The sequence below is a fragment of the Trachurus trachurus genome (genome assembly GCF_905171665.1).
Source record: "Trachurus trachurus genome assembly, chromosome: 9".
NCBI lineage: Eukaryota > Metazoa > Chordata > Actinopteri > Carangiformes > Carangidae > Trachurus > Trachurus trachurus.
In genome coordinates, this window is record NC_139895.1 from 1,217,495 (window position 1) to 1,244,137 (window position 26,643).

General features: G+C 45.2%; 1 protein-coding gene across 4 annotated transcripts; it reads left to right on the top strand.

Annotated features, from left to right (window-relative positions):
• The first annotated feature begins 3,139 nt into the window (after positions 1-3,139).
• On the top strand, positions 3,140-25,132 carry LOC310991341 (bromodomain-containing protein 3-like). 4 transcript variants are annotated; one of them, XM_083979014.1, is made up of 12 exons: positions 3,140-3,204; positions 9,432-9,764; positions 10,432-10,543; positions 10,640-10,777; positions 12,705-12,852; positions 15,089-15,258; positions 16,612-17,043; positions 18,161-18,289; positions 19,790-19,996; positions 21,633-21,865; positions 23,970-24,268; positions 24,950-25,132. In XM_083979014.1, the coding sequence occupies exons 2-12, from the start codon at positions 9,673-9,675 to the stop codon at positions 25,066-25,068; spliced, it is 2,079 nt and encodes a 692-aa protein (XP_083835140.1). In that variant the 5' UTR covers positions 3,140-3,204; positions 9,432-9,672; the 3' UTR covers positions 25,069-25,132. The 4 variants fall into 4 exon arrangements, with proteins under 4 accessions (XP_083835140.1, XP_083835143.1, XP_083835142.1 ...); XM_083979017.1 differs by having other exon boundaries at positions 19,790-19,972; XM_083979016.1 differs by having other exon boundaries at positions 3,195-3,225.
• Positions 25,133-26,643: the final 1,511 nt, after the last annotated feature.

Below are 26,643 nucleotides of genomic sequence, written 5' to 3' on the forward strand. Positions count from 1 at the left end.
TTGACTAAGGGCTGGAAGAATTTTCAGAGTCCACCGTCCCTTCTCTGAGTTACAGGGGGTCTTGGCGTAGCAGTGCATTTCAATGCAACGGTTGCAAAGGGACACCAGAGCTCTTCGTAAAAAAACACACACAAAAAAACATCCAAATACCTCCATGATGCTCGTATGTAATGTCCGTCTTGTGCTGAAGCCCCAAATTGCGTAATTGTCCCGAAAAAAATTAAATAAGTCTATATTTTAAGCTTGTTTGTAGCGGAAGCTTCTCGAAGCTCCTCTTCCTGGTCCGTCCAAATCTCGCGTGATTCGCAGTAACCGCACTGACGCCGGCGCAAATCACGCGAGATTTGGACGGACCAGGAAGAGGAGCTTCGAGAAGCTTCCGCTACAAACAAGCTTAAAATATAGACTTATTTAATTTTTTTCGGGACAATTACGCAATTTGGGGCTTCAGCACAAGACGGACATTACATACGAGCATCATGGAGGTATTTGGATGTTTTTTTGTGTGTGTTTTTTTACGAAGAGCTCTGGTGTCCCTTTGCAACCGTTGCATTGAAATGCACTGCTACGCCGAGACCCCCTGTAACTCAGAGAAGGGACGGTGGACTCTGAAAATTCTTCCAGCCCTTAGTCAACATGAGGGTGAGTAGATAATGAGCGAAATATCATTCTAGGGTGAACTATCCCTTTAAGTATATTTTTATAAGTAGGCTACGCTTAAATCTAATATTTATCATTCTTTTGTGGTTGAATGTGTATGCCATTATGTCACCAGCTCGGTACAAAATAATGAACCCAAACAACATCAGATGAGTCCAAACCCAGATCAGTAATAAGATAAATATATTTCCATACAGTAGTTTCCATAGTTTTCCAGACCTGGAAATGTATAAAATCAAATTCATACTTTCCATACTTGTGTAGGAACCCTGAATTAAAAACCCGTCTTTATTAGAAATCGACGACTGCGTGATGATGGAAACTGTTTCACGTCCCGGTCTGCAGAGGAGACACGGCCACAGAGAGAGACGACGTCCTGCTGTGGAAACACACCTCATGTAAATAACACAATAGCTACCTGTCCCCCACCTGTCTGTCTCTACCTGTCTGTCTCTACCTGTCTGTCTCTACCTGTCCCCTACCTCACTACCTGTCTACCTCTCTGCCCCGTGTCTGTCTGACCTACCTCTGTCTGTCTGTCTGTCTGTCTGTCCGTCCACCTGTCTGTCTGCTCGGCTCTGCTGCATGTTACCAGCCTCCTGCAGTCGGCACACAGGCCCATAGCAACAGGACTGATGATGATGATGATGATGATGATGATGATGATGATGATGATTATACTCACTCTGACAACGACAATAAAGCTTCTTGATAACTGATCCCGTGTCAGTCTCAGGTGTTCCGTCCATCCAGATGTTCATGGTCACAGAGGATGTTCCTCGTCTGTCCTCTGACGCCATCTGCAGGGCACACACACAGTCACACGGTTATCTCATCTGTGTGTGTGTGTGTGTGTGTGTGTGTGTGTGTGTGTGTGTGTGTGTGTGTGACGCTCCGATGCAGCGACATCACAGCAGTCAGGTCATCGTGTGTGTGTGTGTGTTTACACAGACAGACAAATAATCAATCTATAATCTATCAGGACAGCGGAGCGTCTCTGCAGCTTCAAACTGGTACAGTAACAGTGATGACATCACTGTGTGGATGACGCGCATCATTACATTTAATGCACATAAAGTAAATGTCCATAACATTATCTTATATTCTGCAGCAAGAATATCTGAAATATACAGAAGACAGGATGTTGTATTTATGTTGATTTCTGTTCTGTTTTATTCTATTCTATTTACTTTATTTGATGCTATTCTTATCTGTTCGATTTTATATTATTTTATTATGTTATATTAGGCAAGACAAGGCAATTTTATTTGTATAGCCCATTTTTTTTACAGTCTAAAATGGCTTTAATAGGCTATAACATATATAATATAATATTATAGCCCTTTGAATATAATATAATATAATATAATATAATATGATATTATAGCCCTTTGAATATAATATAATATATTATAATCTAATAAAATATAATATTCTGTCTGCTGTCAGTTGTTCTTTTCGCTCCGGACGTTTTAAATGTCACCGTATTAAAGGGTTAATGGATGTGAAGGAGCAGCTGAGTGAGGATCAATCAGTAATCAATAGATCAATCAATAGTCTGTTTGTCCCAGCATGTTGTAGCTACTAGCTACTCATGTGTGATCAGTTATTGGTCCATTAGTTTAATCAATCAGTGAATCTACCAGGACTCTCTCTGCTGCAGCGCGGACTGAGAGGTGCATGCTGGGAAACGTAGTGCGAACCGCGGCGCCAGATCATGAGGATCCTTTGCACACCGATAGACTGAAGCAGAAATCATTAGGAATCAAATCGTTCTGAATCGAAAATTGAAAATCCATTTTTAATCGAATCGTAGCCTCAAAAATCAGAATCGAATCGAATCGTGAGATAGTAAAAGATTCCCACTCCTATTAACAGGGTTCCTACACATTGGAAATTTCAAAATTCCATAGTATACTATTACCACAACCTAATTTCCAGAGTTGTCAGTAAAACATTTTTAAAATAATTTGTGACATTTGAGTAATTAGATGTGTATCATGTCAATAAATTATGCAATTAATCGTTTGTTTTCATTATTGGGTCAATGACATGATGTAACCCATTGTCAAGTAGTGTAACCAGTATTTAAAAAAATAAAAAATAAAAATCAGACTATATAGCTACAGGAAACTAAATCGGGACTCAAATGTGGAATAAATTGTAATTCATTTCTGCTGCAGCGCGGACTGAGAGGTGCATGCTGGGAAACGTAGTGCGAACCGCGGCGCCATTCTAAACCTCCGTCAGCGGCCAATCAGAGCAGCCCGTGGCCTCCGCTCCGCCAATCACAGCCGCCCTCACCCCCGCAGCAACAAATCACAGCGCCGCGAAAACCTCGCAGCCAATCACAGCGCACCGCGGACCCGCCGCTCGGCCAATCCCGTGACAACAACATGCATGATGCCGCTCGGCCAACGCGCATGCGCAGACGGCAGACAGCTGATAACTCATCTATTATGCTACTTGGCTAAATAAAAAACGTCCCAGAAAAGAAGCCGCTGGAGCCGCCGCCGCTGGACCCCCGGAGGACTCGAACCCAGAGTAAACACGGCTCTTTCTCCGGTACCGGGGGGTGTGGAGGGGGGGGTTACCGGGGGGGTTAACGGGCGGAGGTGTTGTCGGTCGGTCGGTGCTGCAGCAGGAGGGAGTCGGTGTCGGAGCCGCTCGGCGCCTTCAGACAAAGCTCAGCTAACAGGAGCTAACAGGCTAACTGGCTAACGGGGAGCTAACAGGCTAACGGGGAGCTAACAGGCTAACGTTAGCTCGTTAGCTTTAACCAACCAAACACAACACCACCGCGCACAGGTAACAACCACATCGGCGGCACAGAGCGGCGCGCTACGCCGAGTAATCCGCTCCCTGCGGGGGGGCAGAGGAGCAGAAAGAACCGGGGCACCGACCGACGGACGGAGAGACACCGACACGGCCGTTAGAAAGACCGCGAAAGGCCTCTCTCTCTCCTCCGTCGCTCTCTCTTAACGGTTAGCTTAGCCACCTAGCTCGTCTCTTGCCCGCCATCTTTTCCAGCCAGATCAACGGCTCTTCTGCTGCTGCTGCTGCTGCATCGTTAACGTTAGTTAGCCCGCAGAGCTGCTCCCTCCGAGCCGCTGGATCAACCACCCGGACCCTGCCTGGTTCTGGTGCTGGTTCTGGTTGTGGTTGTGGTTGTGGCAGCGGTGGATGGTGCCGTTGTAACTTAACGTTAAACCACCGGATCAGTGGGGTTTTTCGTCCGGCGGCGCAGTCCGGTGAGTGTTAGCCGTTAGCTCCTCGTTAGCCTCGGTAGCTGATCTGATGATCCCCGCAGGACTGTGGTGTGGAGGAGCTGCAGGTCCGGTTGGGTCCGGGTCCAGGTCTGGTGGGTCTGGGTCAGGTCAGGGAGGTTCTGGTTCTGGTTCTGCTGCTGCACCAGGGTGTCGGTGCTGGACCCAGGTGTGTGTCTGTGCAGCAGCCGGACTCGGATCAGATCTGATCTGGTCCACATGAGTCCGGACCAGCAGCACCTGTTGGGAGCAGATGTACGTTAACGTTAAGGCCCGAACCGAACCCGGACTCGATCCCGGTCCGCACGAGCTCACCTGTTGGAGTTCATAGTTGAAGTTTGGTTGTAAACAGTGCAGAGCTGCAGCTGCTGTCAGCGGTGTGGTGGCTATCGATCCTCTGTCTGATCACTGGTATTGATTGAGTTATCGTCTGGTCAGGTGAAGAAGAGCAACAAAATGTGATGCATGCTTGTAAAACAATTTCTAAAGATATTTCTGAATTGCTCATCTTTCCAACCATATTCTGAATGTGTATGCCACTATGTCACCAGATCACTTGCAGGAGATATTGTAGCAAATAATGAACCCAAACAACGTCAGATGAGTCCAAACCCAGATCAGTATTCAGATAAATATATTTCCATACAGTAGTTTCCATACTTTTCCAGACCTGGAAATGTATAAAATCAAATTCATACTTTACATACTTGTGTAGGAACGAGCTCACCTGTTGGACTGCAGGAGTTCATAGTTGAAGTTTGGTTGTAAACAGTGAAAACAGTGCGGAGCAGCAGCTGCTGTCAGCGGTGTGGTGGCTATCGATCCTCTGTCTGATCACTGGTATTGATGAGTTATCACTGTGTGGTCAGGTGAAGAAGAGCACCAAAATCTGATGCATGCTTGTTAAACTATTTCTAAAGATATTTCTGAGTTGCTCATCTTTACAACCCTTATTTGTCACTGACCCTGTTATTCTGAATGTGTATGCCAGTATGTCACCAGCTCGGTACAAAAATAATGAACCCAAACAACGTCAGATGAGTCCAAACCCAGATCAGTTTTCGAGGCAAGGCAAAGTAAATTTATTAGTATAGCCCGTTTTTACAAACACTTTGTCTCAAAGGGCTTTACATCCCATCATAACAACATCCTCTGTCCTTAGACCCTCACATCGACTGAGGAAAAACTCCATGGAAAACCCTTTTAACAGGGAAAACCAGGAGAAAGCTCAGGGTGAGCAACAGAGGAGGGATCCCTCACCCAGGACGGACAGACTGGACAGAGATGTTGTTACAGACAAGAAAACAGTTTATAGTTTATGACACAGAATGTGGGAAATATGGAAATGTTCAGATAAATATATTTTCATACAGTAGTTTCCATGCTTTTCCAGACCTGGGAATGTATAAAATCAAATTCATACTTTCTATCACACCTGCAAACTGGTCACCTTTTGGCTACAGTCACCTTTTTTGTGTCAACCAGAGTAGTAGAAGTGAATGAAGAGGGTTTTAGTTTTGTAACGTCACCTTTTTCACTACTCTAGAGTTTGTAGGTCTGTTCTATACTTGTGTAGGAACGAGCTCACCTGTTGGACTGCAGGAGTTCATAGTTGAAGTTTGGTTGTAAACAGTGAAAACAGTGCGGAGCAGCAGCAGCTGTCAGCGGTGTGGTGGCTATCGATCTCCTGTCTGATCACTGGTATTGATGAGTTATCACCGTCTGGTCGGGAGCTGGTGTCGGTGGAGAGCAGTAGTGTAAAGTCCCACAGTCTGAGGTGTGTTTAAATGCACCGCTGACCTGAGTGATGATGATGATGATGATGAAGAGCAGGAGGTTTGTTGTGATGGATGCTGATAGAGAAGCAGAGCTGGATCAGTCCGTCCATCGATCGATCGCCTCCAGCTGATAGACTAAAGAAGTGATCGGTTATTGATCGTGAAGTGAGACTGAGTCCTGGTCCAGAAGAACCCGGGTCGTTGTGTTTTAGTTCAGAGTTGAACCGTCCGGCTGCTGCTGTCAGCTCACCGGGCCGTCGGCTCTGATCCGATCCATCAGGTTATTGACAGAAAGATGTTTCCTCACAGAACCACAGATGGTGTCAGACCAGATGATTAATAATCAACTATTCTGATAATCTAATAATCAGTTTGAGTAGTTTTTTAAAGAAAGAAAGTCCAGATTCTCTGATTCCAGCTTCTTCAATGTGAATCTTTCTGGTTTCTTTGTTCCTTTATGACGATAAACTGAGTCTCTCTTTAGTTTGTGGACAAAACAAGACATTTGAGGACGATGTCTGGTGGTTTAGGAAACACTGGTTGATGTTTTTAACATTTTTTAACATTTTATGGACCAAACAACTAATCGATTAATCGTTCCAATAATCGATAATGAAAAGAATCCTCAGTTGCAGCCGTAGCTCAGACCCTTTAAACCAGGTCCTGGTCCACCTGTCCAGGACCGGCCGGTCTGGGTTCAGGTTCTGGACTCTTAGTCTGTTGCCACGACGACGACGACATTAGTGCGGCGGCTGTCAATCAAAATTCATCTTTAAATTCATCTTCGACAGTGAAGGCAACACGATGAAGTCATAACCAGTGATGTCACGACCACAGATTTCATTGGTTCGATTATAGTCAGAGAAATAATCACAGTGTCACGATAACACGATTATTAAAATCAAAAATAGTCCAAATATAATGACATTACTAATTATATACACAAGATGTTTAAAGTCTCTATTCACATAGGACCAAGTATTAACCCCCCAAGGGGAATGTTTGAATTTACCTTAGAGATTATTTGTCATCTGTACTAGATGTTTTTTTGTTTTTGTTTTAAATTAGAAAAGACCCACTAACCCGCCTACCAATTCAGTCTGATTTGCCGATTCGGTTCCGGTATCATCTCTTTTGGAGAGTGACGGTGTTGAGGAATGCGTTTAATACCGCCGTTAATCGTGCAAACAAGTAATCGCGACATCGCTACTCATAAACATCTGTAACAGCAGCGTGTGATATGAACGTGGTCGTCAGGGTTTTTCAAAATAAAACAGGTCCGACAGGTCTCTGCTTTCGGTGCTGCCTCGTGGGAACGTGGGAAACACCTGGTCAGGGTTCCTACTAGAGCTGCAACTAACCATTATTTTCCTTATTGATTAACCTGTTGATTATTTAAACGATTAATCGATTAGTTGTTTGGTCAATAAAATGTTTAAAAACATCAATCAGTGTTTCCCAAACCACCAGACGACTTGTTTTGTCCACAAACCGAGTCCATAAAGAGAGACTCAGTTTATTGTCATAAAGAAACAAAGAAACCAGAAATGTTCACATTTAAGAAGCTGGAATCAGAGAATTTGGACTCAGACTGATTATTAGATTATCAAAACAGTTGATGATTCATTTAATAATCGATTATTGTTCGATTAATTGTTGTGGCTCTAGTGGGAACACTCCTCCTCCTCCTGCTGTGGTTCAGGGTTCAAGTATGGAATTTGATTTTATACATTTCCAGGTCTGGAAAATTGAAACTATTGTATAGAAATATATTTATCTGAAAACTGATCTGGGTTTAGTCTCGTCTGAAGTTATGTGGGTTCATTATTTTGTACCGAGCTCCAATCTTCTGGAAATGATCTGGTGACATAATGGCATACACACTCAGAATAATGAAAACAAACAAGTAATTGCGTAATTTATTTACATGATACACATCTAATTACTCAAATGTCACAAATTATTTACATTGGGGGGGCGCGATCGTAGCGGAAATAATGAAAGTAATGGCAAACAAACACTGCATATCTCCACAATCAGGCAGGTTTCCAGGATGCCAAGTAGCCGACTCATTTTAATGGAACTATTGCCGATGAGAACCGGTGTCAAAAAGGAGAAAAAAAAAAAAAATCGTTCACAGACTTCATGATCGATTACCATGGCAACGAACGAAGCTTCGAAGCTTTGATTTTCTTTTTGGATCAGCCCTACAAAATATTATTACATTACTAATTATATACCTAGTATTTTAAGTATTTATTAATATAGGACCAATTATTAATCCTCCAGGGCAAAGGTTTGAAACACTAAAGCCGTTGATTGTCATCTATAGAGTTCTCAACGGGTCGGACCTCGGGCTTCCTTCTTTCCTCTCTCATAAAACACATCTCTGGTGTAAATTGTTGTTTGTTCACGTGTGAGTTTCAGACAAATGTCCCACTCTGCATCTTGTGCTGCTGTGGCAGAACGACTCCACAGCTGCAGCTGTTCGTCAGCAGCACGCGCACTGGTTGGAGGATAAATCTCCACAAAGATGCACCGTTCCCGCGGTGGAAATTTCATCAATTGCGCCCGCTGATCAAATTTCAAAGTGTAGCCTACAGCAGGACGTCAAGTCTCGCCCATTAGCGGGCCGGTACCGGAGGGGCCAGATGACGTGAGCCAGAATACGAGTGCTGTGTCACCGGCACCACCCGCTCCCGCTGCAAAGAAAACACGCCGTTTTCCCGCCGGGTCTGGGCTTTAAAACCCGCCGGTCGGGTCGGTTCGGGTTGTAATTTATCAGGCCCATTGAGAACTCTAATCTACACCAAATGTTTAAACTGACAACGAGGCGCAAGACGGACGTCTTGCCAAGAATGTTTTCATTCATCAAGAATTAAAGTCAGAGGTTGGAAGACGATCACATACCGTCGTAGTTCCCACCATAAACGGAGATTCGGCGGCGTTATTCTCATGACTCGCCACGAAACCGAAAGTAAAGAAACGCTGGTCGGCTCGCCCAGCATTTCCACCACCACTAATAATAACAAAATAACCATAGAGACAAAACCATAGATTTATCTAAAATGGACCATTAACAAGTGGTAACGGAGATTCATCCACATTAATATGAGACTTTTTTATTGTCGCGGAATTTTTGGTTCTGCCGACGGAGAAACTCCTCGTTGTCCCTTTAAGTTTCTTTTAATCGTCAGAATGACATGGAACGTAAATGTTACACAAGTATTAACACACTTGTAATTATGTGTTGTGCTGATCTGCCGATGTGGTCCCATCATCTTTTTTGGAGAGTGGCGGTATTTAGGAATCTTTAGGATTAATTAATTGTAACGTTTAATACCGTGGTTAAAGGAGAATTCCGGTCATTTTTGGACCCTGGATCGTTTTCCTGATAAACGTGACTAAAATTGATGCAGGCAAACCAGACACCATCACCATTTTTGTAAAGAAGTGTTGTTGTGATAGAAAGAATTGCCCCCATGGGTTAGCATTGTGGCTATCGCTAGCGCCGGGTAGCCATGGTGTAACTCCAGTTTGCCTGCATCAATTTTAGTCGCGTTTTTTGCTCCAACCAACACTGGGCGACCATCAGGACAATGATTTAGGGGTCAAAAATGACCGGAATTCTCCTTTTTAATTGTGAAAACGAGTACGGAGACATCCCGAGCCCGTGTGTTGAAGGAAGAGTCGACTAACTGTCTCTGTGTCTGTGTCTGTTTCTCAGGTCGTGCGATGGGAGTTTGTCTCCTGGAGGGAAACATCGAGCTGAAGCTTCAACGCCAACCACACCTGAGCTGAACACACACACACACGCTCACACACTCACACACACACACACACACGCCCACACACACACACACACACACACACACACACACACACCCTCGGACCACAGAGGGAGTTTTTTCACCTTCAGGTTAGACACTGTCGCCCCACGGTGCATCGCTGCGTCACCGCCGTCCACCATGTCGGACGCCCCCGAGGCTGCGCCCCCCAGCCCCCCCACCGTCACCAACCCAGCGCCGCCTGAGGTCACCAACCCCACCAAGCCTGGCAGGTAGGTCACCTGTACGGAGAGGTGTGAGGTGGTGTGTTTCATTTTCTCCCAAATTCAGCTTTTTCCATTTTAATTTCTTGAAATTTTAGTTTTTTTTTAAACCGTTTACTTCTATTTTACCACCAAAAAGACTGTTTTTAATGTTAATGACTAAAATGTACACAAATTAAATAGAAATTACTTTAAATTTATTGAGGTAACAAACAAACAACACTTTTCCTTCAGACCTTAAAGGGATAGTTCAACATTTTGTCAAAGTGGCCCATTGCCATAATCCCTATAGTCATAGCAGTAAAGGTTCGTTACCTTTAATTGTCGGTGCAAGCTATTTTTAGAACGGCGGAGCAGAGCCGTGAGCTGCTCAGAGCTGCGCTACGGAGGCTCATTATGGGATTTCTTGGTTTCCCTCATCAAACTCATCAAATACACAATCCAACAACTCCACAACGCTCTGGTGGACAAGTTGTGACCTGCACATTCACCACGCTATGAGATAATAACACAACGTTACCACACAGAGTTGTTTTAGAGGGAAATACAGAGACTGCTTGATGAAAAACTGTCCCTGAAGGCAACGCGCATCAGCGGTTCTGCATGAATTTACCTCTAAAACAACTCTAATTTGTTTATTGAGTCTTGATGATCTGTGTGTGTGTGTCTCCTTCAGGAAAACCAACCAGCTGCAGTACATGCAGAACGTGGTGGTGAAGACTCTGTGGAAACATCAGTTTGCTTGGCCCTTCTACCAACCAGTGGACGCCATCAAGCTCTGCCTGGCGGTCAGTCTCTTATACACACACACTTTATACAATCACACACTAACACACACGCCTGTCTGTGGTCCTGATGCTGAGCTTGACCCTCCGTGTTTCCAGGACTACCACAAGGTGATCAAGAACCCAATGGACATGGGAACCATCAAGAAGCGTCTGGAGAACAACTACTACTGGAGCGCCAGCGAGGCCATGCAGGACTTCAACACCATGTTCACCAACTGTTACATCTACAACAAGGTACACACTAGGGCTGCAACTAGCCATTATCTTCATTATCCATTAGTCTGTCGATTATTTAAAGGGTTAATCGATTAGTGACCCCGCCCCCTTTAGGAGACCAGCAGACCATGACTCCGCCCCCTTTAGGAGACCATGACTCCGCCCCCTTTAGGAGACCAGTAGTCCATGACTCCGCCCCCTTTAGGAGACCAGCAGACCGTGACTCCGCCCCCTTTAGGAGACCGGCAGACCGTGACTCTGCCCCCTTTTGGAGACCAACAAACCGTGACTCCGCCCTCTGTAGGACACCAACAGCCCATGACTCCGCCCCCTTTAGGAGACCAACAAACCGTGACTCCGCCCCCTTTAGGTGACCGGCAGACCATGACCCCGCCCCCTTTAGGACACCAACATATCATGACTCCGCCCCCTTTAGGAGACCAGCAGACTATGACTCCGCCCCCTTTAGGAGACCAACAGACCGTGACTCCGCCCCCTTTAGGAGACCGGCAGACCGTGACTCCGCCCCCTTTTGGAGACCAACAAACCGTGACTCCGCCCTCTGTAGGACACCAACAGCCCATGACTCCACCCCCTTTAGGACACCAACAGACCGTGACTCCGCCCCCTTTAGGAGACCAACAGGCCATGACTCCGCCCCCTTTGGGAGACCAGCAGCCCATGACCCCGCCCCCTTTAGGACACCTACAGACCATGACTCCGCCCCCTGTAGGAGACTAGCAGGTCATGACTCCGCCCCCTTTAGGAGACCAGTAGACCATGACTCCGCCCCCTTTAAGCCCTCGTTATACTTGCTATAAACTACGCGTACGCGAGCGCATCATTGCCGCCACACGTAATCTGCGTCCGTTTGATGCGTCGGCTGCAACCGAACGCACATATCGACGCGAGGTGACGCGACGCAGGATATGCATGGCAGCTCGCGTACGCGTATTTTACAGCAAGTATATCTCGGCCCTTAGGGTAACAACAGACCGTGACTCCGCCCCCTTTAGGAGACCAGCAGACTATGACTCCGCCCCCTTTAAGGAGTCCAGTAGACCATGACTCCGCCCCCTTTAGGGTACCAACAGACCGTGACTCCGCCCCTGTAGGAGACCAGCAGACTATGACTCCGCCCCCTTTAGGACACCTACAGACCATGACTCCACCCCCTTTAGGACACCTACAGACCATGACTCCGCCCCCTTTTGGAGACCAGCAGACCGTGACCCCGCCTCCTTTAGGAGACCAGCAGACCGTGACTCTGCCCCCTTTAGGAGACCAGGGGACTATGACTCCGCCCCCTTTAGGAGACCAGCAGACCGTGACCCCGCCTCCTTTAGGAGACCAGGGGACTATGACTCCGCCCCCTTTAGGAGACCAGCAGACCGTGACCCCGCCTCCTTTAGGAGACCAGCAGACCGTGACTCCGCCCCCTTTAGGGGACCAGCAGACTATGACTCCGCCCCCTTTAGGAGACCGGCAGACCGTGACTCCGCCCCCTTTAGGAGACCAGCAGACCGTGACTCCACCCCCTGTAGGAGGGTTCAATGACTCTGCCCCCTTTAGAGACCAGCAGACCGTGACTCCGCCCCCTTTAGGAGACCGGCAGACTATGACTCGGCCCCCCCGATTTCCAAATCATGAGGAAATGAACTTTGTTCAAACAAACGTTTGCAAACACCCGCGTTAATTATTTAACTAATCTTCGTCATGTTAAATCTGACTGTTAGCTGTGTAAATATTTAATGTTGTCATAAGAAGATACAGATATCTCACTTTCCTCTACGACAACCTTTATAAATCCACTCACACGTTCACAACACGAGACAGGAAGTGCAGCTGTATGGGCCATCTTGGTCTATAGAGGATCTTTGGCTGATATCACCCCAGCCTCCTGACCTCTGACCTCTGACCTCTGACCTCTGACCTCTGACCTCAGCCCACAGACGACATCGTGCTCATGGCTCAGGCTCTGGAGAAGATCTTCCTGCAGAAAGTGGCTCAGATGCCTCAGGAGGAAGTGGCTCTGCTGCCGCCGGCGCCCAAGGGGAAGAACAAGAGCAAGCAGCCGACCGCTCCTACTACAGGTAATACTGTGATACTGTTAATAATACTCTAATACTACTGTAGTACTGCCGCTCCTACTACAGGTATGTACTAAACTACTGTAATACTACTGTAGATCAGTGCCGTCAGAACAAATTTCGTTATTCGAACAGAATTGTAATGTATTTTATTACATAAATACATTCGAAGGTGGAAACGGTCGTTCCAACGTGTTTCTTCCACAACGACGCAGATTAACGTCGTGCGTCGTGACATTTGGGGGAGTAAACATGTTGATAAAACTAAAACTACGTAATAATAAGCTGGTATAGGTGAATAAAATGAGAAATAAAAAGAACAAAAAAACAAAAAAAAAGTGAATATTTAACATAAGAAACGTTAGAAATTTGAATTGCGTTTGGGGGGAAGATTGACAGCCCTAGTGTAGTACTACTGTAATACTATAATACTATTGTAATACTGCCGCTGCTACACAGGTACTGAAGTACTACAGTACAGTGCTACTACTGTAATACTACAGTATAGTACAAATTACCTCAATGTCATCTTGTTTTTTAAATTCAATTCAATTACTACTACTTTATTTATGAAGCGCATTTCATGCACAAGGCAGACTCAGTGTGCTTTAAAACTTGGCGTCCCACAGAAACATATTCATGGATCAGAACTATGTTCAGAACTTTTACTGGTACCGACTGAACTCCCACAGGAATCCAGAGTATTGATCCGTGTAGAATCCAACGGTACCTGAACGCACCGTCGTGTCAGGTTGACCCCTCCCCCTCCCGCTCATTAACGCGTTAACATCTGAGCCGTGTCACCGGTCCGACTGGTCCGACCCAACGGACTGGACGCGCTGGTTTGGGCTGAAACACACACACACACACACACATGACTCTGGTCCTGTTGTTGGTGTCTCAGGCTTCCTGTTCTCTGGCCGGAGTTAGGCTGAGATGATGCCCCCCCCCCCCTCCCCCCAAGAACCAGAACAATACATATTCCAACTAGGGCTGTCAAAATTAACGCAGATTAATCCATCATCATGATTAATCTGATTTAAAAACTTTAACGTGCGAGCCGAAGTCCTCCGTTCACACCACAAGTTAGTTTGTCTCAGTAGCTGCTGAACTAACAGGTGCCACATAATGTGGATAAATGTTTGTGTTGAAATAGAGTTAAAGTTTTTTGTTAACTAGCACTGTTTGTGTTAAATAAACATGTTAAGTGTAAATATATTCTCTTTCTTGAGTCTGTGTGCTCATGCAAAATCAAACGCGATTAATGTAGATTAGAAATGAATGATATTTAATCGAAACTATTCCACAGCAACCCTGTGATTAATCTGATTAAACATTTTAATCGTTTGACAGCACTAATTCAAACCTAAAAAGTTTTTACTAATGTAGGGCTCTATGATGATCTGTGATCACCTGCACGGGTCCAATTTTGTAAACCCGCGCCCGCCCCACCCGTAGGTTTTTCAGCCCGTGTCCCGACCCGTCACCGCGATTATTTCAGACTTCAACCCGGATTCGACCCGCTGTCAATATTAAGACCCGTTACCCAACTCGCTGCCCGTGAGATCGCCGTCATCACCGGGGATAACGGGGTAGCCTATAGCCGTATTCTTTAGCAAAAAAAAGACAAAAAAAAGCCGTATTCTTTCGCGACTATTTACAGAACGGAGAATGATAGCGACGTAATTCTTTTTTTTTAATGAAAGCAGGACACTTCAGCCTTTACATTGATCCCATCGGTGTGTTTGTAGCTTTTACCCAGAAGCCGAGCAGTCAAGCCATGATGACAGGCTAAAAACTCCAACGGGAAAGCTGTGAGCGGTCACATGAGCGGTCACATGATAGTTTATTTACATCAAGATGCTGCTCTGTTGTTGCCGTGAGTGATGAAAAATGATTTGCGACGCTGGTTCGTGCAGCTGCGCGTGAGTTTTCCTCTGTAGACCTACACACATTCACCCGCGTTCATGTGAGTTCCACCTGTAACCGACCCGTGAATTTACACAGACAGTTGATCCACCCGTTAAACACCGTTTTTGCGGGGAACTCTAGATCACGGAATCGGCCAATTAGCACGAAATCAGTTTTTAACGCTGAATATTGTGGAATTTGAGATAACTTAGAACTTATATCTGAACTTATGAACTCCAGCTGTTTGTCCTGTTACAGGTGTGTGTTCTCCAGCGTTGCCGTGGTAACAGGCGTGTGCTAACCGTGTCTCTCTCTCTCTCTGTGTCAGTGAGTCAACAGGCCGAGTCCTCGGCCTCCCCTCCCCCCTCCTACCCCTCCCCCTCCCCCTCTCAGACGCCCGTCATCTCCACCACGCCCACACCGGTCCCGGCCACGCCACCCGTCGCCGCCCCGCAGCCCACGGCAACCATGATGCCGTCTGCACAGCCTGTTGTCAAGGTAACTATTTTACTTTACTTTGTTTTTTGGTGTGTGATCAGATGTTTTATTATCATGGATGCAAACAGCGCGACGAAAAGCGCAACTCGCTTTTTTCATGACCAATTAGGTGACTTGTGTGACTCGTTCAGATCTGAAGAGTTTTTGAGGGGAGGGGGGGGGGGGGGGGTCTCAGCGTCTCAGCTGGGGTCAGTAAAATGTTTTTCTAACAGGCTGACAGTGACAATCACGTGAAGCTGAGGCGAACTCATTCATGGTTGTCTCTGATTATACTGATAACAGCCGACCTCCAATGTAGACGCGACATGCGTGCTCATTAAAGGTGTACAGAAATGGCCGTTTGTCCTGTTTGTCGCGCCGAGTTGTCACGAGCTGCAACACGAGTTTACCCGAGTGAGGAAAACGAATCTGATTGGTCGTTATCGAGCGAGCGGGATATTCAAAGCTTGGGGCGAGCCCGAGCTCCGTGTGTGTGTGCGTGTCTCAGACGTTTGAATGACGGATGACGGATCCAATATCAGTGGCTGGTGAGTCGTGTACAGGCTGACGTATAATCCGTGCGCCTGCGTTATCCAATGAGAAAAAAAAATACACACTTTCATCCCGGATTTACTCAAAAATAGAATTTTGCACAAAGTTTGGCCTACATCGTCTGGGTGATAAAATTAGTGTAATCACTCATCCATCAAATTAAATTTTCTTTTCTGTACACCTTTAAAGCGGCGCGTAGCCGCGTGCAGTCGGTGCGACGGCGACGCCTTTTTTCCCCCCCGTGCGTGGTGGAGCTGTGGCCGCGGACATGCACGGTTCCCTACGTTGCTGTGTCAGGCAGGTGTCTCCCACGGAGCTCTGCCCCGTTTCAGAGGTGAAGGAAGCCCTGAGTGGAAAGACGTCGCCTCCGCGATGTAGAATGTGTTCAAAGGCAAAAAGTGACACTAACACATTATATAGGCCTATATGTCCATTACACACTGAATGAAACATCCCATGTCTTTATTTATTCAGTTTATTTTAATAGTAATAATTATGACTAACATTCAGTGAAGACCTAAAAATCAGTATCTCCAAAATTGAAATATTGCAAAGGATTTTTTTTCTTCTTTTTTTTAAGCATTTTTAATATAGTAATGTTGGCCTTCTGAAAACTATGTCCATCTATATGCACTCAATCAATACTTGGTTGGGGTTGAACTACTGGGAATTGACTTTTCCGTGATATTGTTAATGGTGATTGCCACAGCCGTATCAGTTTGTTCGGTTTTGTTTTGTTTTCACTGCTCACACATGTTTGAGATAAAGATTTAAATCAATCAATAACTAACGCTAACCCCTCCCCCCCCCCGTCTCTAACAGAAGAAAGGCGTGAAGAGGAAAGCTGACACCACGACCCCCACCACCTCCGCCATCTCGGCCGGCCGCGCCGACTCTCCGTCCGCTCAGGACAACAAGTCGGGGAAACTGGGCTCGTCCCGCCGCGAGGCCGCCGCCCGGCCCGCCAAGACCCGGCGCGAGACCAGCGAGGAGGTGGCGGGCGGCGAGGTGGTGGGAGGCGGCGGCGGCGGGGGGGGAGGAGGAGGAGGAGGAGGAGGGGGAGGAGCCATGGGGAGGAAGAGCGGGAAGCTGGGCGAGCAGATGAAGCACTGCGACGCCATCCTGAAGGAGATGCTGTCGAAGAAACACGCGGCGTACGCGTGGCCGTTCTACAAGCCGGTGGACGCCGAGGCGCTGGAGCTGCACGACTACCACGACATCATCAAACACCCCATGGACCTCAGCACCGTCCGGGTAACGCTCGCCATGACATCACACAGCCAGTCTGCACGACACCACTAGCTTCTTAGAGATTAGAGATTAAATTGTAGGATAGTTCAACATTTAGTCAGATTGTCCCATCACCATAATCCCTATAGTCATAGCGGTAGGTTTGTTACCTTTAATTGTCGGTGCAAGCTGTTTTTAGAACGGCGGAGCAGAGCCGTGAGCTGCTCAGAGCTACGCTACGGAGGCTCATTATGGGATTTCTTGGTTTCCCTCATCAAACTCATCAAATACACAATCCAACAACTCCACAACGCTCTGGTGGACAAGTTGTGACCTGCACATTCACCACGCTATGAGATAATAACACAACGTTACCACACAGAGTTGTTCTAGAGGGAAATTCATGTAAAACCACTGATGCACGTTGCCTTCAGGGACAGTTTTTCATCAAGCAGTCTCTGAATTTACCTCTAAAATGCTAATAAAATGTTAAAAAATGTTGAAAAACATCAATCGGTGTTTCCCAAACCACCAGACGACATCGTCCTCAAATGTCTTGTTTTGTCCACAAACCAAAGAGAGACTCAGTTTATTGTCATAAAGGAACAAAGAAACCAGAAATATTCACATTGAAGAAGCTGGAATCAGAGAATCTGGACTTTTTTTCTTTAAAAAACTACTCAAACTGATTATTAGATTATCAAAATAGGTTAATTATTTGATGAATTGTTGCAGCTCTGATTTAATTTCCTTTATTTTACCATGTGCAAATAAAACAAGCAGAGATTGACCTATACATTCATTTGCTTTTGGTTTTTTTGAATAATCAAACGGTAGCAATAGGCTGAAGCTGTTAAGGTCCAGTGTGTAATAATTAACAAAGTTTACTGGCAAAATCTGAATTTGTATAAGTGTATAATCTCTATGAAATAGAATCTGTTTGGTTTTCGTAGCATTATAATTACAGAGAGGGAGTTAGTCGTTAGTCGGTGGAGAACAGAGAGAAGTTTGTGAGTTATAAATCAGAAGAAAGGTTTGACTCCCTCTGGTGGCGAGGAGAGGAAGTGCAGCGATGTTTGACTGGTCGTCAGTGAAGCTTTGACCTTTGACCCTTGTGTTTTTCTCCCTCTCTCCTCCTCAGAAAAAGATGGATAAAGGAGAATACACCGACCCCCAGAGTTTTGCCACCGACGTCAGGTTAATGTTCTCTAACTGTTACAAGTACAACCCTCCAGACCACGAGGTGGTGGCCATGGCTCGCAAGCTGCAGGTACGTCAACGCTCCACAACGCTCCAGCAGGGTTAGGTTAGGGGGGGAAAGAATCCATTATTGGATGGACGATTATTAAGTTTACAAAAATCGATGATTATTGCGTTTTTTTTTTTTTTTTCTTTTCATCATGAAATAAACCAGGGAAAACATTTCCGTTTGTCTCTGTAGCGGTTTAGCAAACTCTCGACCACTGGACACGTTACGTCTCCGTAGCAGCTGGTAACAGAGATCACATAATCACAAACTACACGTTAACGCAGTGCTTCCCAACCTTTTCTGGTTCGTGACCCCATTATGACATCACAAATTTTTGCCGACCCCGTCCATCAAGATGCACCAGCTCAGATATTTAATAATAATTAGATTAAAAATATATTTTTATCAGTATTTTTTCTTTCAATTACTAGACCTTTCAGTTGACCCCATTTGAATTCCAGGCGACCCCAAGGTTGAAAACGCCTGTTCACACTTCTTCACTGAAAAACAATGGTGGAACAAAAGGCTGCGAGTGCGACAACCACAGAGGGAGAAGTTGAAATATACCTTAGTTGTTTCAAATACACCACCGCCGCATGTCTTCCGTTCATTCATCTCCGCATAGCGCTGTTTGTTATTGGCATTCACACACACAGAGAAGCGCACATGCATGACAGCAGTGCCCGTGTAAGCGAAAGTTATATTCTTCGGACGGGGAGCGGGGGGGGGATGTCAAAATATTATCAATAAATATTAGAATATATTCGAATATTAATAAACAAACGAAGTTCGAATATGATTTTTTCGGCAAATGTCAAAGCCCTACTGTGCATACACTTGTTGTAGCACTACGCAGTCAAAGCGCACAATACCGGCGCTCTCCACTTGGGGCAGATGACAGAAACATAACCTGAACATTGTGAAAAGCCCCACCGATCCGTCACCAGCTATATTGACAGTCACGCTCGTCACTACGTAATGGAAACATCGAGTTTTGCCCCAGGTCTGTCAGCCTCTCTTCAGAAGTTTCCTCCATCGCTCCGACAGTCGCTGCGTTTTTACCTGCCCTGTTTTCCTCGGTCTGAAATCGGATTAAATGAATCTTATTTGATCCGTACACATGAACGCTAAATAAAGCGATCTAAAGTCTCCAAACCAGAAACGTCTTTAACAACACCAGTCGCTTTTGACAAAGAAAAGTCAGCATTGGCACTGCCCTCACAATTCGATTTGATTACGATTCACCAGGTAATGATTTGATTCAATTCTATTCTACGATTTATTGCGATTATTGTTCGATTAATTGATTAATTGTTGCAGCTCTGATTTAATTTCCTTTATTTGATCATTATGTGCAAATAAAACAAGCAAAGATCGGCTCATTTGCTTTTGGTTTTATGAATAATCCAACGGTAGCAATAGGCTGGATCCGACTAAAGGTCCAGTGCGTGATAATTAACGAGGTTTATTGGCAGAATCTGAATGAGTATATAAGTGTGTAATGGCTGTGTTTCTCGTCAGGACGTGTTTGAGATGCGTTTCGCTAAGATCCCTGACGAGGGTCTGGAGACGTCGGTGCCCTCCACGACGCCGCTGGTCAGTAAAAGCACCGCCTCCTCTGACAGCAGCAACAACTCCTCCTCCGACGAATCATCCGACTCCGAGGAGGAGCGAGCCACGCGATTGGCCGAGCTACAGGAGCAGGTTGGTGCTGCCGAGCAATCACAGGTCAAGAACATCCTGGTTTTCTTCCTCTAATATTGAGATTCAATCAGTCAGAGATGATGTAATGTTACGGAAGCGTGTTGCATTCACTTGAATAAAAATAAAAAATCTGTTTTTTCGGAGTAATTTTTTTTTTCTGAACGGTTTTTCGAGGTAATTTTTTCTGTTTTCTGACTAATTTTTTTTTGGGGTCTGTTTTTCAAAGTAATTTTTTCTATTTTTCCGACTAATTTTTTTCCCGGTTTTCGAGGTAATTTTTTCCCCCTGTTTTTCTGGCTATTTTTTTCCCGGTTTTTGAGTAATTTCTTTCTGTATTCGTCTAGTCCTCATTTATATACAGTCTATGGTCGACTCCTTCCCTGCTACATTAAGCATTAGGCTTACAATAGAAGGATCAAGTCTAAAACATAACCGGAGTATCATACCCTGTGTGTAACTAATCACATGCCTTAATTGACCTATGGCTAAGCCACGCCCCCAAACGCGATGAGCCAATCACAGTGTGCATAGCTAGCCCATACACTGGGACATTCTCTGCTTCCACGTCCATTGAAATGCATTGCAGTTAGTCAGTTTTCATCCGTTTTTATATGTTTTTTCTTGACATTTTAAGTTTAAAATGGTCAAACGGTGTGCATGGGGTACATGCAACTCCTACACTAGGTATCCTTGAGAGGCTGGGGGCCACGGGGGGGATTTTTTTAACCTTTTCCCAGCCACATCTGAACCGAGAGAAGTGTCTGCTCTGGATAAAGTTATGCAGTAGACCACAACACCAACTAAACGTGGATAAACTTAACAAGGATGTCTACATCTGTTCTAAGTTAAGTCAACAACGTATTTGAGGCAACATATTGTCAGAGATGTTTAGATGTTAGCCAGTATCACAACTAAGCATAAAGTCCGCTAGCTTAATGCTAACGTATAATGTAAAACTCCATAGACAGGCTAACAGAAATTAGCCCGTCGCTAACGACAGCCATAGCAGTACAGCTAAGTGAAGTTTTGGTGACTTCAACATGATATTTAATCTTTCTGTCTCCAAAAATCATCAGTTGCCTCCTGTGAAATGTCTCTACTGTGACAGCTGTTGCCATAGCAACTGTCACCGAATGGTGACTGTTTGTCCGAGTGAGTGGAGGGGGCGGGGCTTAGCCAGAGGTCAATTGGCTTTATGCACAACTCCACTACTTCCTGATCTTAAGCCAGCTCCTTTATACATTATTGGACAAACGGATTAATCCAGGTGTGTCTGACCGTTGTTGTGAGGTCGTCAGACACACCTCGGCATTATCGTAGAATCGCAATTTCAATCGAATCGCCATCCAAAAAAAACGTAGAAGAATCGAATCGGTAGAAAAGCGTTTCGTCCCAGCCCTATCAATAAAACAGGAAAAATTGCCAGAAAAACAGGAAAAATTACCTCGAAAAACAGATTTAAAAAAAATTACTCAGAAAAAACGTTTTTCTTTTTTCTTTTTCAAGTGAATGCAATACGCTTCCGTATAATGTGATGATGTTTGACAAATTAACGTTGATCTGCACATTGATTTTAGCGTTGAGCTGTCATTGGCCCGTGGCAGGCCCTCCCGAGGTGTTGATCAGGCGACAGGTATTGATTATTAGTTTATTCCACCAGTTGAAGGCGGTGCACGAGCAGCTGGCTGTCCTGTCCCAGGCTCCCGTCAGCAAGCCAAAGAAGAAGAAAGAGAAGAAAGACAAGGACAAGAAGAAAGAGAAAGACAAAGACAAAGGGAACAAGGGAAAGATGGAGGAAGAGAAGAAGCCCAAGACCGCCGCCCAACAGCCCAAACCAGCCAATCAGAAGAAGGCGCCGGCCAGGAAAGCCAACAGCACAGTGACCGCCACCAGGTATAATATCTAGATTTTATTTTTTATTTTTTTTATTTTCTGAGAACGATAATCTGACAATATCTTTTAAAGGGACAACCAGGAGTTTCTATTTTGTTATGAAAAAGTCTCATATTAATGTGGATGAATCTACGTTACCACTTGTTAATGGCTCCATTTTAGATAAATATATCGTTTTGTTGCTTTATTTACTTCATAGATGAGACTTTACTATGTCCTAACATTACGTTCTTCATACTGACAGTGGTGCAGGGTTTTCCCTGTGTTTGTTGAGGTCAAGATGTTGCATCCTGACAGCTGAGAATAGGATGAACATCCGGTGACGTGTCTGTTCTGATGATAGAAGTCACTGGTCCTGAGATTTGTGTTTCTCTTCTATAAAACACATTCTACATCTGGGAGGCCACGTCTTTCCACATACGTTCGTCCTTCTCCTTTCAAACTGGGCCGAGCTCTGAGGGAAACAGTAGCAGAGTCAGTTGCAGCCTGAGGGGGAACAGGGACACAACCAGGGTTTCCTTTCCGGAAGTTAGCCGGCTAGCTCGGCTGAAGTCAGCGCGCCCACTTCTGGTTTCTTCCCGAATACGAATCTGAAGTTTTTTTTAGGGGTGGGAATCTTTTACTTTCTCAGGATTAGATTAGATTCTGAGTTTTGGGGCTACGATTCTATTCAAAACGATTTGATTCATAATGATTTCTGCTTCAGTCTGTCGGTGTGAAAGGATCCTCATGATCTACTCCAGCCTGCTTTACAAGACAGAACGACTAAAGTGTCTTTTTCACATTTATTGAGTTTTAAACATTTATCCATGCTTAGATGGAATTGTTGAAACTGTTGCATAAAAGCAATATCACATATTGCTGAAGTAACTAAATGAAAAGTGCCTCTTTATTAAAAACAATAGTGCAGTTAAACATGCTGCCTTTTAAATTCTAAGGAAATGGAGGCCGACAGCAGCAGATAGGGTTGCACGGTATACCGGTACTAGATTGGTACCGGGGTACTAACGCATTTAAAACGGTACCATACTGCGCTTAGATGGGACCGGTACTTTCATTCTGCGCCGCCAGCAGCGGTGACGTCGCCGCGTGAAGTCGCCGCATTGTAATTTGAGCCGCGAGGAGCGAGAGAGCGAGTCACAAACGAAGCAAGGTGCTTTTTATCATTACCGTTACAGCGCCACCTGTCCATGTGCCTGTGTCTGTCTGTGTGTGTGCGCCGCGCGCGAGAGAGAGACGGCCGCCACAGCCTCGTTAATAAGTTTCGTTTTTACCGCGCACCACCACTGGTATGCTCTCTCTGTCTCTCTCTCTCTCTCTGTGAGTGAGTGAACACGGCGAAGCAGCGCTACGCAGAGATGAATTAACGGAACGATATTGCGTTGATGGGGGTGGGGGGAACAGAATCAATTTGGTCTACATATGGGAAACAATAGGTGTGTGTTTGAGTAACATGAACATTTGTGTTTCATTCTATAAACTACTGAGAACAATTTCTCCCAAAAATTACAACTGGTCAAAATAACAAAAAAAGATGCAGTGTTTTCAGACCTCAAATAATGCAAAGAAAACAAGTTGATATTCATTTTTAAACAGACATTTTTTAATTTAGGAAGAGTTCAGATTAATATAGATGGAATGTTAATCCTGCAGCAGTAACTGTTTACTGATTTCCTGTTTTATGGTCCAAAATTTTTCTATTAAAATAAAGCCAATAATGACATTTTTTGTGTTCAATTTTTATGTGGAAAAGTACCGAAAAACATGTTGGTACCGATACCGGTACCAACATGTTGGTATCGTGACAACACTAGCAGCAGATTTATTTCTTTTTTTTATTTTTTAAAATCGATTTTGGGACATTTTGGGAAGCCCAAATCCGAAACCGAGTACAAATAGAGCACTGGCTGTACACCACTAGTATAAAAACTGGATGTAAACTTGCACATCGTCAAAACAACATTCACGTAGCTATTGCAGGTATAGTGTATATATATAAATCTCCTCCACCAGGTGGCGTTCAGTCCTCGTCTCCTCAGAGCTGCAGCTTCCAGACTCCTGACTCCTACGCCGGCTCACTTCATCTCACTCTCCTGTTTCCTAGGCAACCGAAAAAAGGCGGCAAGACTTCGGCCGGGGGCTCGGCCAACGGCGACGACGGCGAGGAGTCGTCCCTGCCGATGTCGTACGACGAGAAGCGGCAGCTGAGCCTGGACATCAACCGGCTGCCGGGGGAGAAGCTGGGGCGCGTGGTCCACATCATCCAGTCCAGAGAGCCGTCGCTCCGAGACTCCAACCCCGACGAGATCGAGATCGACTTCGAGACGCTCAAACCCTCCACGCTCAGAGAGCTGGAGCGCTACGTCAAGTCCTGTCTGCAGAAGAAGCAGAGGAAGCTACTGCGTAAGTCTGAATAATAATCCATTACTCAGGTTGTTGCTTATTAACCATGTAGTTCCTGAGTCTTTATGAAAACCACTCGATACGCTCTAGAGCTGCAACTAACGATTCATTTCATTATCCATTAATCTGTTGATTATTTAAACCATTAATCGATTTGTTGTTTCGTCAATAAAATGTTAAAAAATGTTAAAAATATCAATCAGTGTTTCCCAAACCACCAGATAGATAGATAGATCAACTTTATTGTCTGTCACGAGTGACAGAAATTCGTCTTTGACAGGCTCGTATAAAAACACTCATCGTCCTCAAATGTCTTGTTTTGTCCACAAACCAAAGAGAGACTCAGTTTATTGTCATAAAGGAACAAAGAAACCAGAAATATTCACATTGAGTCGTTTTTTTAAGAAAAAAAAAAGTCCAGATTCTCTGATTCCAGCTTCTTCAAACTGATTATTAGATTATCAGAATAGTTGACGATTAATTTGATAATCGATTATTGTTGGATTAATTGTTGCAGCTCTACTACGCTGTAGTACACACACCAGGCCTGTGGTGGCTCTGTAACACTGACGCACAAACAGAGTGGAAACATGGGACCTGTTTGTTGTCTCTTATTATTGTATGTATCTGTTTATTAACTCCTCTCCATCTCTCTCTCCATCTCTCCATCTCTCCCTGCAGAGAAGGCAGCGGGAGGCGGAGCCTCAGGGGGCGGGGCCAGTCGGTTGAGTGGCAGCTCCTCTTCCTCCTCTGACGACAGCTCCTCAACAGGAACCTCCTCTTCCTCCGACACAGACTGAACACACACACACACCATCACACACACTGTACACGCTCACACACACACACACACACAGATACACAGAGCTCTATCCACTCTACACACACATACACACACACAGGAACTTGGTCAAAACATTAACACACACACACACATCCATGTAAACTTCCATCTTGAACAGACACACAAAGACAGAGACACACTCTCTGAACTTCTAACAACACACACACACACACACACACACACACACACACATCTATAAACCACACACACACACACACACACCACACACACACACACACACACACACACGCCCAGACTTGGAGACTGTATGTAAATAGGCTGACCTGTTTTTTAGCTCCTAGTGTTGTTTTTCTTTTCTTTTTTCTTTTTCTTTTTTTCTTTTTGTTTTGTTTTGTTCTATTTTTCCTGGAGGAACGAGAGAGAGAGAGAGAGAGAGAGAGAAGAGAGGAAGAGGAAAACAGCATCGACCGTGTGAGAGGAAGAGGAAGAGGAAGAAGAGGAGGAAGGAGGAGGAAGGAGGAGGACACATTCCAGAAACATCTAGAGCATCGACGAGGAGGAGAGGAGGAGGAGGAGGAGAGGAGGAGCAGAACATGTAGAAAGGAGTTATTATTTCTGCTGAGTCGTTGTTCTGAGTTACAGCAGCGTCATCGTCGGCATGGAAACGGACCCTGTTCCATTTGGACTTTTTGACCTTGACCCTGTTTCTGTTTCTTCTGTGTCTCAATCAAACCGATCAGAACCGGTGTCGGTCGGTCGGTCGGTTGTCATGGTGACCTGCAGCAGCTGTTGAAACGTGGTTGTCATGGTGACCTGCAGCAGCTGTTGAAACGTGGTTGTCATGGTGACCTGCAGCAGCTGTTGAAACGTGAGGAGCGAAATCGAGTTGCAAAACTAAAAACTAAAGATAGTTTCCTTCTGGGTCTCTGTTCCCTTCCTCCATCCTTCCTTCTTTCCTTTCCTTCCTTCCTTCCTTCCTTCTTTCCACAATCCTTTTCCCCTCCCTTCCTTCCATCCTTCCCTTCATCCTTCCTTTTTGACCCAATTTATCCATCTGTTCCCTCCCCCCTCCTATCTTCCCTTCCTCTTCCCTCCCTTCCTTCTTTATTTCCTTCCCTCCCTCCTTCTATCTTCCCTTCCTTTTCCCCTTCCTCTTTCCTCCCGTCTTTCCCCTTATCTATCCTTATTTCCTTCCTTCCTTCCCTTCATCCTTCCTTCCCTCCTTCCTTGACCCAGTAGGACAACATGAGGTTTTAAACCAGCAGCTGATTGGTCGACCACTCTGCTGCTGCTGCTGCTGCTGCTGCTCCTTCTCCGGGTCGACCCCTCGTCACACCGAGCCGGGTCGGGTTTGGGTCGGATCGGCGCCGGCCCAGGAACCAGACGGACTCTTATCTTCTTTTCTTTTCTTTTCTTATCATGTGTTTTTTTTTTTTTTTTTTTTAACACTACATTTTGCTTCATTTGTTTCTTTTGATTTTCAGGTTTGTGCTGAACTTGTTTGTGTCTTATAAGGTTCTATATGAAATGTCTTTGTACCGCTGCCCAACCCCCCCAAACCCCCCCGAAA

Excerpts from the sequence above, each read along its gene's own strand:
- LOC310991341 (XM_083979014.1), top strand. The coding sequence starts at position 9,673 with ATGTCGGACGCCCCCGAGGCTGCGCCCCCCAGCCCCCCCACCGTCACC. Across the intron at positions 12,853-15,088 it reads GCCGACCGCTCCTACTACAG|TGAGTCAACAGGCCGAGTCC; the intron begins GTAATACTGTGA and ends TCTCTGTGTCAG. Across the intron at positions 21,866-23,969 it reads AGCACAGTGACCGCCACCAG|GCAACCGAAAAAAGGCGGCA; the intron begins GTATAATATCTA and ends CCTGTTTCCTAG.